The 13295-nt window shown below is 43.8% G+C and overlaps 1 protein-coding gene across 1 annotated transcript in view; it reads right to left on the minus strand.

Moving 5' to 3' along the window:
- Positions 1–1900: 1900 nt before the first annotated feature.
- Positions 1901–13295, minus strand: part of LOC144122124 (uncharacterized) — a 133965-nt gene continuing 122570 nt past the window's right edge. The window contains exon 3 of the mRNA XM_077655662.1: positions 1901–2034. Within this exon, the coding sequence (XP_077511788.1) occupies positions 2005–2034 (30 nt within the window). The 3' untranslated portion in view covers positions 1901–2004. The remainder of the gene's footprint in view (positions 2035–13295) is intronic.

A 13295-nucleotide genomic window follows, 5' to 3' on the forward strand; every position in this document is an offset into this window, starting at 1 on the left:
GAGAGGTGTGGGAGAGGCTTTTGTCCTGCAGTGGACGTAGTCAGGCTGCCGATCATCATGATTTGTTAGGAGTACGTCACGAAAACTTCAGGTACCCTCGAAAACAGTTTTCAATGAAAGTACTCACTTTATGACATTTAAAGAGCCATCCTTGCAAAGTGACTTGCACGCAAGGTCGCCCTACATCTCTACTCTTGCAATTCGGTGTTCCACGACCGTTGTATATGCAGTTGCCTAAAGATGAGAGAACGCGATATGAGTTGAGATAGTGGTGCGCGCGGTAGCGGATACCTGCGGACTACTATAAATGATGCTCTTCCTATTTGCGTTCTTCTTCCGGCGGACAGCTCCGTTCAGGCATGTGTTCTGACGTCCGTGTCGGTCCCCTGGTCTTCTAAAGTTGCGCATGTACCTAACTAGATATATGAATCCTTACATTGTGCCGTCTAGAAGTGATTCTGCCGAAAATCAGCAGTTTTCGTTCTGCAGGTCTGTGCAGCTCTGGAAAATCGACAGAGTGGCACGTAAGTTTAATTTGATCATTTTAGCGGTTTAATAAATTTTCGTTTATTTTTAGCTGACTTCAGCTCTTTATTACATATAAAAGCTTTTTAGTCCATGTTGCAATGATGAAGCATATCGTGCACAGACCCCAACAAAGCAATAAAAAGGCCGCCACCGTCTCGAAGACATTCAATTAACGAGCGTTACCTGTTCAATTTACTAGTTGAAGTAAGTTCCCCGCAGGGGGGCGTCTGCAGATTGCAGGCGTTGGTGAGTGGAAAAACCGCGGTTTCCCGAGCATCCGCAGGGACATTCCTGCAAAGGGATGATGGTGAACAGTGCATCACCACGCACCCGAGCACCCGCGCCCAGCCGTGCGTGGCATCACCGTGTCCGGGGAAAAGGGGCTCCTGGTGGTTCAGCCGATGCCGAGCGTTTGGACCTTTAAGGCCACTCGGCGGAGGCAACACACCACTTTGGCCCCAGCTTCCTGTAGACGGCACCTTCGGCCTGACCCGCCCGGGGGAATCGGCAGTCACCTTTTCCTATCCTCCTCTTCACCTTTCACTTTCCTATCTATTTCTCGCAACTCTCTAATATTTTACTCACTTCTTGGGTTTTCCTTTTTTCCTGGCGGCGAGGGTTAACCTTGTGTGACCCACTACCCTGAGTTGTGTCATATTTGGTTATAGTTGAGGTGTACAGCTGGCGTGGGCAGGTCTTGCTTGCAAGTTCCTGTCCCGCGCCCCGTTGGGCTCAATGGTGGGCGGCTGGCATCATGAACGCACATAAAACGCACTTTACGGCTCCACCTCTCTCACAAAATGATTGCGCTCTAAAAAGAGCGCGGACCGAAGACATAACTTCCCGGTGTTTCTAAAAATCAAAAGAACATTTCTCTAGGCATCATGTTGTACGTAGTGAAAATGCAGAGCAACCAGCCATAAGAATGTCTCCATTCATTGTTTCGAAATCTTTTACTGACATCCTGGGCCTTAGTTACAAGGTGACGAAGTTAGCCAGTGGCGACCTCCTCCTCCAAATCCGAGACAAAGCACAATTCTCATAACTCCCAACCTTAGTGTCCTTCGGAGACATCCGTGTAACCTTAACTGGCCACCGATCACTGAACACAGTCAAAGGAGTAATATCTGAGCATGATTTCCTGAACATTTCTGAAGAAAAGATGTTGGAGGGTCTGAAAGACCAGAACGTCACCGAAGTCCATCGTATCAAAATCCGAAAAGACAAGTAAATATCAACAAAACACATAATGCTGACCTTTGCCTCCAGCCAACTTCCTGAAACCATAGAAGTAGGATATCTTAAACTAAATATAAGACCATACATCCCAAATCCCAGACGTTGCTTAAAAGGTCAAAAATTTGGCCATGGCTCACAGAGCTGTCGTGGTCGCCAAACATGTGCCAAATGTTCGTCCAACAATCATGAATCCGTGGACTGCAATGCTTCACCACTGTGCGCTAACTGCGAAGGGGATCACCCCGCGTACTCAAGGTCATGCCCGACCTGGAAGAGAGAGAAGGAAATAATCAACATAAAGACAAAGGAAAACATAACTTATCAAGAAGCACGAAAAAGACTCCCCTCAACCTTCCAGTTCACAGCAAAATCAAATTTCGCTGATGTGATGCGCAGGAGCCGCACACCACACCAGGCATCGGTCACTGCCCAGGCAAAGCTTGAGGCAAGGCCACCCCCGCCCCCGGCTGACGCAGCGAAGGCTGCCCTTTAACCTCTGAACAAGGGCCCGCAAGCCTCTGAGTCGGCCGTCCGCAAGCCTTCCTCCAGTCGGGAGAAGCCCACAAACCGTACACCCGCGGGTTCACCGCGGAAGTCCAGGGCCTCTAGTGAGGCGATGGACATAACTCAGAACTCGCCTTTGCTCCAGCAGAGGCAGAGCTCTATGAAGCGAAATAGAAAAAAGACCCCAGTAATGGCACCCCCAAAATAGGTATCCTAAATTTTAACTACACTCGTCAAACATGACGTTCCTTATATAGTGGAACTGCCGAGGACTAAAAGAGCTTTTAAACACAATGTCTTCGGTGGCTTTATGCTTACAGGAGACACACTTAGGTCCAAAACAACAAAATATTTTAAACAAGTATAATATCTTTTGGTGTGACCGAGAGCAAGCAAGCAAACTGTCTGGAGGTGTTGCTATTGTCATAGAGAACGGTGTAGCAACCCGCGAGATCAAACTCAACCAAATACGAAGCCGTCACAGTCACCGTCCTTCATTTTAAAACACTCACAATATTTACAGTATATCTTGAGCCACACCTAACAGCAACACTTAATGATTTAGAATCCTTTTAGAACAGATACCAGAGCCATATCTGCTAGTTGGTGATTCTAATGCTCACTCCGATTTTGGGGGAAGTGCACAAACTGATGCAAGAGGTCGTAGTTTAGATTTTATTCTAAGTAATAATGTTTGCCTCCTGAAACATAATTCACAAGGGTAGAAACTTGGGCGAGTCGGTAACGATGATCCATGGAAAGTGAGAGTAGCGCAAATAGATGACCCATTTCTAGTACGTAGTTCAGAGGAAGTGTTAAGTGCTGTGAAATCGCTTTCTGACAAGAGCCTTCTTGGTTTCTCAATTGATGTGAAAGATCTTTATTACTCCTTGCCCCATCATAACCTGCTTACAATTGTCGAAGATTCGATCCATCATTTCGGCGCTGTGTCATTTCAGAATGAATCCGGTTTATCCGTCAGTGGTTTTTTAGAATTGCTACACTTTTATCTCCGCTCCACTTTCATAAACTGGCAAGGCGCTGCTCACATTCAGAAGCAGGGAATATGCATTGGGTCTTGTCTAGCCCCTGTACTTAGTGACCTGTATCTGGCACATCTTGACATGAGCCTCCAAGAGAGGCTTACCAGCCCTCATGTCGTCAAGATCTTTCGTTTTGTTGACGATTTCTTTTTCCTTGTTGAGTGTACGCCATCGTGCTTAGAGCAAGTTGCATCCGGTATTTTAGCTAAGGTACAAGAGTGTTTTTCACCGCTGCTATTGACTAACGAAATGCCAACCGACAACGAGATTCGCTTTCTTGATATCCGTTTTAAATTCCTGGACAACCACCTGTGTTGGAGCTATGCACCTCGGGCAAACAAACCTCTACTCCCCTATATATCTGCCCATTCTAAACTCGTTAAAAGGGGCATTATTAATTTATGCTTGAAGAATGCTCTGGAAAAGTCGTGCCCCCACCTCATCAGCGAGAGCTTTCACGCTCAACTCGCAAGGTTCCATCAAGCAGGCTACCCAGCTGATATTTGTGTTTCTGTCGCCGAAGGCATACTAAAGAAGAAGCGCCAGGAAGGTCAACTGCCGTCCGTGCCTTCAGAAAGAAAAAAAGACAAAATTGCCGTTATTCCTTACATTCATTGCCTGTCCCACAATCTCAAGAAAATTGGGACAAAAGCTAATGTTCGTGTCGTTTTTTCTGCCCCTGAAAAACTAAGTGCGCTTTCCAAAAAAACTTTGCCCGCTGATAAACGTCCCCAAAAGCTGCAGTGCACCATTAACCACAGAAAGAAATTCGTGAAATGTACTGAAGGCATTGTTTATGACATCCATCTCTCTTGCGGTAAGCGGTATGTTGGTCAGTCAGGTCGGTGCTTGAATGAGAGACTTCGCGAACACAAAAATAACTTGAGAACTTTTACTGGCAGTAATCTGGCTTTACACTGCAAGGAGTGTGGTTGTGTGCCATTTCTGGACAAGTGCTCGATCGTTGCCAGACACCGGGATCAGTTAACGCGAGAGATTATTGAAGCAGCTCGTATCGCTGCCTTGGACGATAAATGTGTAAGCAAGCCGTCTATCTCCCTGTCCAAAAGAGAGCTGGCCTTCTTAAAGAAACGCTGAATCGTGCACATCCGTAGATCCTCATTCACCTGTTTTTCATTATCTTTCTGGGCGCATGCGCCTGCTTCCCCTCACGGATCACGTTCGTCTTGGCCGCCCTGGTTTCTTTCAGTCGGAAGTTAGCGCCTGTGTTGTGTCTGTCTTTCTCTGTCCCTTTGTCCCGTTTTGCGCTACTCTCACTTTCCATGCCTCCTGAACACTGGCAAAGATACATACTGCTCTCCGAGCACGGAAAAATGAGTTTCATAGATTTGTCTTTTAGTTCACCCTCTCTCTCTTGTGATTTTAAATGGGATGTCATCGACAACCATACGGCAGCGATCACCTCCCTGTAATAATAAGCCTAACATCCCCACCGCAAGTCACCCCAACGAAACGACGACGGTGGAAGTTACATTTAGCCGACTGGGCACTGTTTAGAGAAGGGGCCAGCTTAGATAAAATAATTTCAGACGATCTCAGTATAGACGAACTGAATGAAACTGTCACAAACTGTGTTTTAACCGCTGCACGCCTAGCAATCCCTCGGTCATCTGGAGTAGTAAAGCAGAATCATAAAATTTGGTGTACACAAGAATGCCTAGATGCAAAAAAGACACAAAACAAAGCTTGGGGAAATTTTTCGTAGATACCCAACGCAGGAGAATTTCATAAAGTTCAAAAAGCTCACACTAAAAGCTCCATATATTCGCCGTAATGCAGAAAAACTTCATGGAAAGGTTGCATGTCCTCAATAAACGTCTCAATCAAGTCAAAACAAATGTGGGTGATGGTAAAAAAAGATAAATGGCCGCTACTCCTCATTCATACTTCCGTTTCTATCAACCCCTGGCATACAGACCAATTTAGAAGAACAGGCAGATATTTTGGGTGAATATTTTTCTGTAGTTTCCAGTTCATCTCACTAAACAGAACCATTCCTCAAATACAAAAAAGCAGCTGAAAGACAAAGACTGTGGTTAAGTGGCGGCACCAATGAATCCTATAATAACTTACAATTCAAGAAATTAATAAAGTACTGTCCGCTGGTAAGCAAACTGCACCTGGTCCAGGTGAAATACATTATCAAATGTTAGCTCATCTCTCTGAACCGGCTGTGGAGGCACTTTTAAATTTTTTTAACAAAGTTTGGGTATCTGGGAAACTTCCCGAAATCTGGAAGATGGTCATTATTGTTCCATTATTAAAACCCGGAAAACCCTCTACCGTTCCTAGCAGCTATAGGCCCATAACTTTGACTAGCTTTCTAGCGAAATATTTTGAAAGTGTATTGAATAACAGAATATATAATTCGTGTTAGAAGACCGGGAGCTTCTGGATGTCCATCAATGCGGTTTTAAAAAGGCTTGCTCCACCACTGACCACCTGGTTCGTCTTGAAAACACTGTTCGTGAGGCTTTTTTAAACACAGACAGCCCTGTCTCGCTGTCTTCTTCGATTTAGAGAAGGCGTATGACAAAACGTGGAGATTTGGGATTATTCAGGACCTGGCTGAACTGGGCATCTGCGGCAGGATGTTGAACAGCCTTAGACTTTTCACTAACCGTTAATTTCATGGCCGCCTACGCTCAACCCTTTCAAGGAACTTTATCCAAGAAAACTGAGTACCTCAAGGATGTATTTTGAGCACAACACTATTTATTGTTGAAATGAATTCTATCAGGAAAGTAATCCCAAGGCCCGTTATGTATTCAGTCTATGTAGATGACCTACAGATAGCTTACACATCCTCGGATACATCAACTTGCGAACGACAGATACAGCTAACAATAAATAAACTGGAAACATGGGCAGACTGAATTGGCTTCTGTTTTTCTGCACAGAAATCGGTGGCCATTCTTTTCTCAACCCGACGAGGCATGCAGATAGATCCCACCCTACACCTGAACGAAATAGACTTACCAGTGAAAAATAACAAATTTCTGAGTATTACATTCGACCGAAAGCTCCCTTTCCTGCCTCACGTAAATGCGTTGAAAAATAAAGCTTCTCCGTCCCTGAACATACTCAAAGTACTGTCGATAAAACACAGCGGAGCCTATAGGACATGTCTCTTAGAAATATACCGCTCTGTAGTACGCTCTACCCCAGATTACGCATGTATTGTGTATGGGTCATCGAGACCATCGTACCTCAAACGGCTAGATCCAGTACATAATTTAGGCTTGCGTCTATACATTGGTGCATATATGACATCACCCATAAACAGTCTCCGTGTAGAAACCAATAAACCATCGGTAACAGATAGGAGAGCCATGCTCACATGCGCATACATTCTAAAAATCCGTTCACTGCATTATCATCTATGTTACCCTATCACTACGAATTGCCTTTCTAGAGCACTCTTCAACAACAAGCCGCAAGCTACTCGGCCTCTCCTCTTGCGATTTGAAGAGTTGTGCCGGAACCTCGGCATACTATACATATTGCCAAACATTGCCCGAAGGCGAGGCCCACTGCCGCCTTGGCACAATTTCCCTAATATCTGTGATTTCACTCTTACACAGTTCCGTAAGAAACAAATTCCGCAACAACATATAATACAAGAATTCCCCACACTTGAGGAAAAGTACAGTACTTTCGCAGCTTTTTATACTGACGGTTCAAAAACAGATGCATACGTTGGAAGCGCAGTTGTACACAGAAATAGGAATAAAATAGTGAGACTTCCACAGTGCGCTTCCATCTTCACTGCGGAATGTTGTGCCATCTGTGTAGCCATAGAAAAAATAGTAAATGAGAACCTCGCCAACAGCAAGTTTTACACAGACTCGCTAAATTTTCTCACAGCCCTTCATTCTAGAAATGCAATAACCCTGCTTCTTGGCGACCTCATACACGACATTCCAACAGCCATAGCTCAAGGACAAAACATAAGTCTCTGCTGGGTACCAAGTCATGTCGACATAAAGGGCAATGAAAGAGCAGATTTGTGCGCTGCTCAAGCTTATGGCAAGCAAATAAAAAATGTAAATATGTTCTAAAGAAATTGCATGAACTTACTACATAGTAATGCAAGGAAAAAATGGCAGTCCACTTGGAACAAAAAGCTCAATAACAAACTACAGTTAATAAAATCAGTCCTAGGTGAATGGAAGTCATGTGTGCACTAGAAACGTGTCAAGGAAGTAATTATGTGCCGTCTCCGGATAGGTCACAAACAAATTACACACAACTTTCTGCTAAAGAAAAAAGACAAACCAGTTTGTACATGAGGAGATGAACTTACAGTGTCACATTTTAATTTCATGTTCGAAACTGGAAAAGCTATCAAAAAATGCTTCTCTCCACTTTATAACCGATGCATCCCTTTTCATCCAGCACTGCTCTTGAGTGATAATGCAATCGTGGACATGTCTTGCGTTTTTAGATTTTTAACAGAAGCTGGTTTTCTTAAAAATATGTAAATCATGACCCAGTACTTCACCTGATACACCTCAGCCATTTCTCATTCCTGAGAAAAAGGATGAGGTTTTTAATTGATTAGTTGGGAGCCTCGAGATCCTTCAATCGTAAGGATGGCCACTGAGGTTAGCCGACCCCCTTCAAAAGTTTTGAATAGTACCCATTTCTAGAATATTTTTCCTTCATTATCATGAGGTAATTCTAACTATTTAAGCACTCTGCACAACCGATGATTTTCACATTTCTATAAAATTATCCAGAACTTTCTACTATACCTCGAGCTTGGCGCATGATGGCCTTTGTTGCCTATGCGCCATACAACCCAACACAACACAACACAAAACAAAGTTGAAAAAAGCGGAACGATCGCCGCCTAGCGTCACCTATCACATAAATTACGATGCACGTCTACCCATTGTCGAGTTGCACCCCCTCAAGATACGTCCCAAACATAATTTGCTTCATTTGCGGGGTCAAGGTGGGCTTAGAATTCGACTTGCGGTGCGGTATGGTTACGCTTCAGTAATTGCTTGTATACAATATTTACCTATTATTATATTGTGGCTTTATTTCTATACCACAACCCATAGGGTTTTATTTGCCTACCAAATCCGGTATACAACTGTCCGTTGTTGTCAGAGTATATACAGCGGAACGAATGTATACATGTATAGCGCTCCCATGACGGGACAGTTTTCCTACTCGGCTTAGTATGTTTTTGGTGAGGGGGAGAGGGATGAGAGGGCACAACAATATTTAATGCCCGCGATCTTTGATTCGATAAACCGAAACTATGCAGTCGTCCCCTGACGTCATATTCACATAGTTCCATTTCTATCCACCACATTGAACTGTGACGTCATCATTGACACCTGACAGGTGGTTGTTTCTATAATGCTATTGTAGATGGCGCTACTAGTCTCAATACGGGACGCGCTGTTTTCGAGTTTCACCCAAAGATGGCGCTTTGATCTCAGGGTGGGTAGAGTCCCTGGATTCCCACTCGCCTCCACTTTCAGGGTGGGGACACCCTTGGTACTACCCAACTCCGCCGTTTCCCCCTCGCAGTGGCATGTTGGATCCCGCGCGTCAGTTTCGTGCAGTGCGCTATGCGTCTGGCACGTTTTCTGTGTGGTCGAGCGCCGACTGTAATGTGTTGTGTTGGATTTTATGGCACATGGGCAACTGAGGCCATCATGCGTCAAGAACGAGGTATAGGAAAAGTCTTTTGTTGAATATTATAGAAATGTAAGAATCGTCCCTGGTGTAGAGGCCCTCAACGTTAATAATGCCCCGTGAACACATACACAAATTTTAGAAATGGCTACTACTAAAAGCTTTAAAGAGGACTTGTTAACCTCAGTAGCTTTCCTTGGCTGCGCAAGGATATCGAGGCTCCCATACAATCAAAATAAAAGCCTCAACCTTCTTCGTACGCATGAGGAAGTGGATGATGTGTACTAAAATTCAAATAAACCAGTGGGTAAAAAAATTAGTCTCTTGAGAAATCCCATTTCGTTAAGAAAGCTAAAACATATGATATATCAACAATTGCATCGTCTCCTAAAAGCAGGGAGGGATGAAAAGATATAGATTAATTACAAAACTGGGTTATGTACTCTTTCCTTAGTTTTTCCAGTTTCGCACAAGAAATTAAGATGTGGTTCATCGTAAACTCATGCCCGCATTTTTCGCAAACAAGTAGATCTTGTTTTGTCAGCAGGAAATTGTGTGTGAGGCGCGTGTGCCATATACGAAGACGGCAGATAATCGCTTCCTTCAAACGTTCCTGCTGGGTGCAGGACTTCCATTGACTTATAACTGGTTTTAAATTGTGTAGTTTGTTTCTTACTTCGATGTCCCACGCGGACTGCCATTTCTGTTTTATGCCACGATGTATTAAGTTAATGCAATCTTTTAATAAAATATTTACTTTTTTGATTTGCTTGTCACGTGCTTGAGCAGCGCAGAAGTCTGCTCTCTCGTTGCCTCTAATTCTGATATGACTTGGTACCCAGCAGAGTTTTAGGTTAAGCCTCACTGTATGATTGCAATTACCTTGTCCGACTGCACTTCCAACCTAAAGACCTGTTTTTGAGCCATCTATATAAAAATCTGTGCAAGTACTGTATTTTTCCTGGAGTGCGAAAAATTCTTGTATTATATGTTGTGGTAGAGTTTGTTTTTTGCTGAAATGTGTAAGAATAAGATCACAGATTTCCGGGAAATTGTACCATGGCGGCAGTGGATCTCGTCTTCCAGCAATGTCAGGCAATGTGTCCAGTACGCCGAGATTTTGGCCCATCTCTTCAAAACGCAAGAGCAGTGGCCTCGTTCTTTGCCGTTTTTTTTAACAGTATTCTGGATGGGCACTTTGTGACAATTTGGTGACATATGTGTTTAGGTAGTGAGCGGATTTTAGATTGTAGGAACACGTGAGCATCGTTCTTCTGTCTTTAAGTGATGGTTCGTTTGTTTCTACATACAGACTATCTATGCGCGACGTCCTGTATGCACCAGTGCAAAGACGCAAGTCTAAATTATGTACTGGATATAGCCGTTTAAGGTACGATGGCCTCGCAGACCCATACACTAGACATCCGTAATCCAGGGTGGAGAGGACAACAGAGCGGTAAATTTGTAAAACACATGTCCTGTCGGTTCCCCAGTGTTTTCTCGACAGCACTTTGAGTGTGTTTAGGAATCGAGAAGCTTTATTTTTCAACGCATTTATGTGAGTTAGGAACGTGAGCTCTCTGTCCAATGCTATACGAAAAAATTTATGCACATTCTTCGCTGATAACTCTATTTCCTTCAGGTGTAGGGTGGGATCTGTATGTATGCCTCTTCTGAGTGAGAACAGAATTGCCACCGATTTCTGTGGGCAAATCTGGAAACCATTTCTGTCGGCCCATGTTTCCAGTTTATTTTCTGTTATTTGTATTTGTCTTTCACATGTTCATACATTGCAGGATGTACAAGCTATTTGCAGGTCGTCTGCATAGACTGAGTGCATAAGGGAGCTTGGGGTTATTTTCGTAAGAGAGTTCATTTTGACAACAAAGAGAGTTGAGCTTAAAATACAGCAATGGGGTACTCCGTTTTCCTGAATGAAATTCCTCGAAAGGGTTGTACCCAGGCGGACATGAAATAACGGTTACATAAGAAGTCCTGTAGGCAGTTCAATATTCTTCGTCGGATGCCAAGCTCGGCAAGGTCTTGAAGAATCCCGAACTGCCAGGGCGTATCGCATGCCCTTTCTAAATCGAAAAATACAGCGAGACAGTGTTGCTTATGAATGAAAGGTTCTCGACCAATTTTTTTCAAAACGGACTAGGCGATCTCTTGTGCAGCATTCCATTTTAAAACCACACTGATGGGCATCAAGAAGTTCAGATGATTGAAGGACAAATGTTAATCTTATATTAAGGACACTTTCAAAAAATTTGCGAGGCAACTAGTCAGGGCTGTGGGTCTATAACTGCTAGGAGAGGTTGGGGGTTTTTCAGGCTTAAGGAACGGTACAATAACATCTTTTTTCCAGGCTTCAGGTGTTTTCCCCGAAACCCATACTTTGTTAAAAAATCTTAAAAGTGCCTCTACAGCAGGCTTGGAAAGATGGGCAAGCATTTTATGGTGTATTTGGTCGGGCCCTGGAGCAGTTTTCTTACCGGCACATAGTACAGTGTTGATTTCTTGCAGTGTAATAAGACCATTATATTTTTCATTAGCACCTCCACTTGTTGGGAGCCTTTGTTTTTCTGCTATATTTCTGTATTTTATAAATGACTGCGTATAGTGTGACGAACCCAAAACATCAGCGATGTGTTCCCCCAATATGTCTGCCTGTTCTCCTAAACTCGTTTGTGTACCAGGTGTTGTGAAAAGAGGAATTCTGAGAGGTGAGTAGCGACCATTTAATTTTCGAACTTGCTCCCACATTTTTTTTATGTGGTTGAGCTGTTTATAGAAGAGACATCAGTTTGCCATGCCATGATTTTTTCTCGGCCTTGCGCCGGATACCCCTCGCATGTTCTCCCGCATTTTTGAAAAATATAAGGTCCTCATGAGTTGGGTATCTGCAAAAGACTCCGTAAGCTTTATTCTGCAGTTTTTTTGCCTCCTTACATTCTCGTGCGTACCAAATTTTGTGGTTCTGGCGCACCACTCCTGTGGACTTTGGAATTTGTACATGTGCAGCAGAAAGAATGCATGTTGTGAACATTTCATTTATCTCATCTATGCTGTGGTTTTCTGAAATTATATCCTGTAAACTAGCTTTATTTAAACAAAGCCCGATCAGCTAAATGTAGTTTCCAACGCCGCGGTTTTGTTGTAATAACTGTTGGCGAGGATGACAGACCTATTAAAACAGGAAGATGATCGCTTCCATTTGGATTGTCTAAAACACTCCATTTAAAATCGCTAAAAACAGACGGTGAACCAAAAGACAAATCTAAAACACTCATTCTCCCCGAGGATGGGGAACAGTATGTGGGTTTACCCGAGTTCAGCAAACAGACATTAGTGGATAGAATAAAATCATCCAATAGCAGCCCTCTAGCGTCAGTTTTCTCGCTTTATCAAAAACGAGAATGTGTATTAAAGTCGCCAACTACCAGGTATGGCTCTGGTAGCTGCTTTAAAAGACTTCTAACTCAAGGACTGTTATTTTCAGCTGTGGCTCAATATATACAGAGCGCACCGTAATGGCTTTATGTGCAAGCCGAGTGGCTGCTACAGACTCAAGTCTTGTTTTTAGTTTAAGCTCACTATAATAATAATAATAATTGGTTTTGGGGGGAAAGTAAATGGCGCAGTATCTGTCTCATATATCGTTGGACACCTGAACAGCGCCGTAAGGGAAGGGATAAAGGAGGGAGTGAAAGAAGAAAGGAAGAAGAGGTGCCGTACTGGAGGGCTCCGGAATAATTTAGACCACCTGGGGATCTTTAACGTGCACTGACATCGCACAGCGTTTTTCCTCCATAAAAACGCAGCCGCCGCGGTCGGGTTCGAACCCGGGAACTTCGGATCAGTAATCGGGACACCGTTTTTCACTATAATCGCCACACCTCCTGACAGCCTGCTCGCCTGTTCTCGGTTGCGGCGGAGAACAGTATAATTCTTAAAAAAAATTATTGTTTTGAGGCCCTGAATTTGTCTCTTCTAGCCATAACGCAACATGAGCGTGTGCTCCTAGGATATCTTTTATGTCACTGTAGTTATTCATAAGTCCTCTACAGTTTCCTTGCATTATGAAAGCCATCGTAATTTTATTTTCCTTTGTAGTTAAAACTAGATCAAGTTATTTATTGCCCGTTGATTTGGGCCTTTCTTTTTTTGACCGATCCAGAGAGCTCTGCCGACCACCCGACGTGGATGGCACGGGGCTACCCTGGGTCGTGCCCAACGCCTCTGCCGAGGCGCTGGACGACCGTGCAGAGGGCACGTGAACGTTAGAGGTGGACCTCGACC

The sequence above is a fragment of the Amblyomma americanum genome, chromosome 2 (genome assembly GCF_052857255.1).
Source record: "Amblyomma americanum isolate KBUSLIRL-KWMA chromosome 2, ASM5285725v1, whole genome shotgun sequence".
Lineage (NCBI taxonomy): Eukaryota > Metazoa > Arthropoda > Arachnida > Ixodida > Ixodidae > Amblyomma > Amblyomma americanum.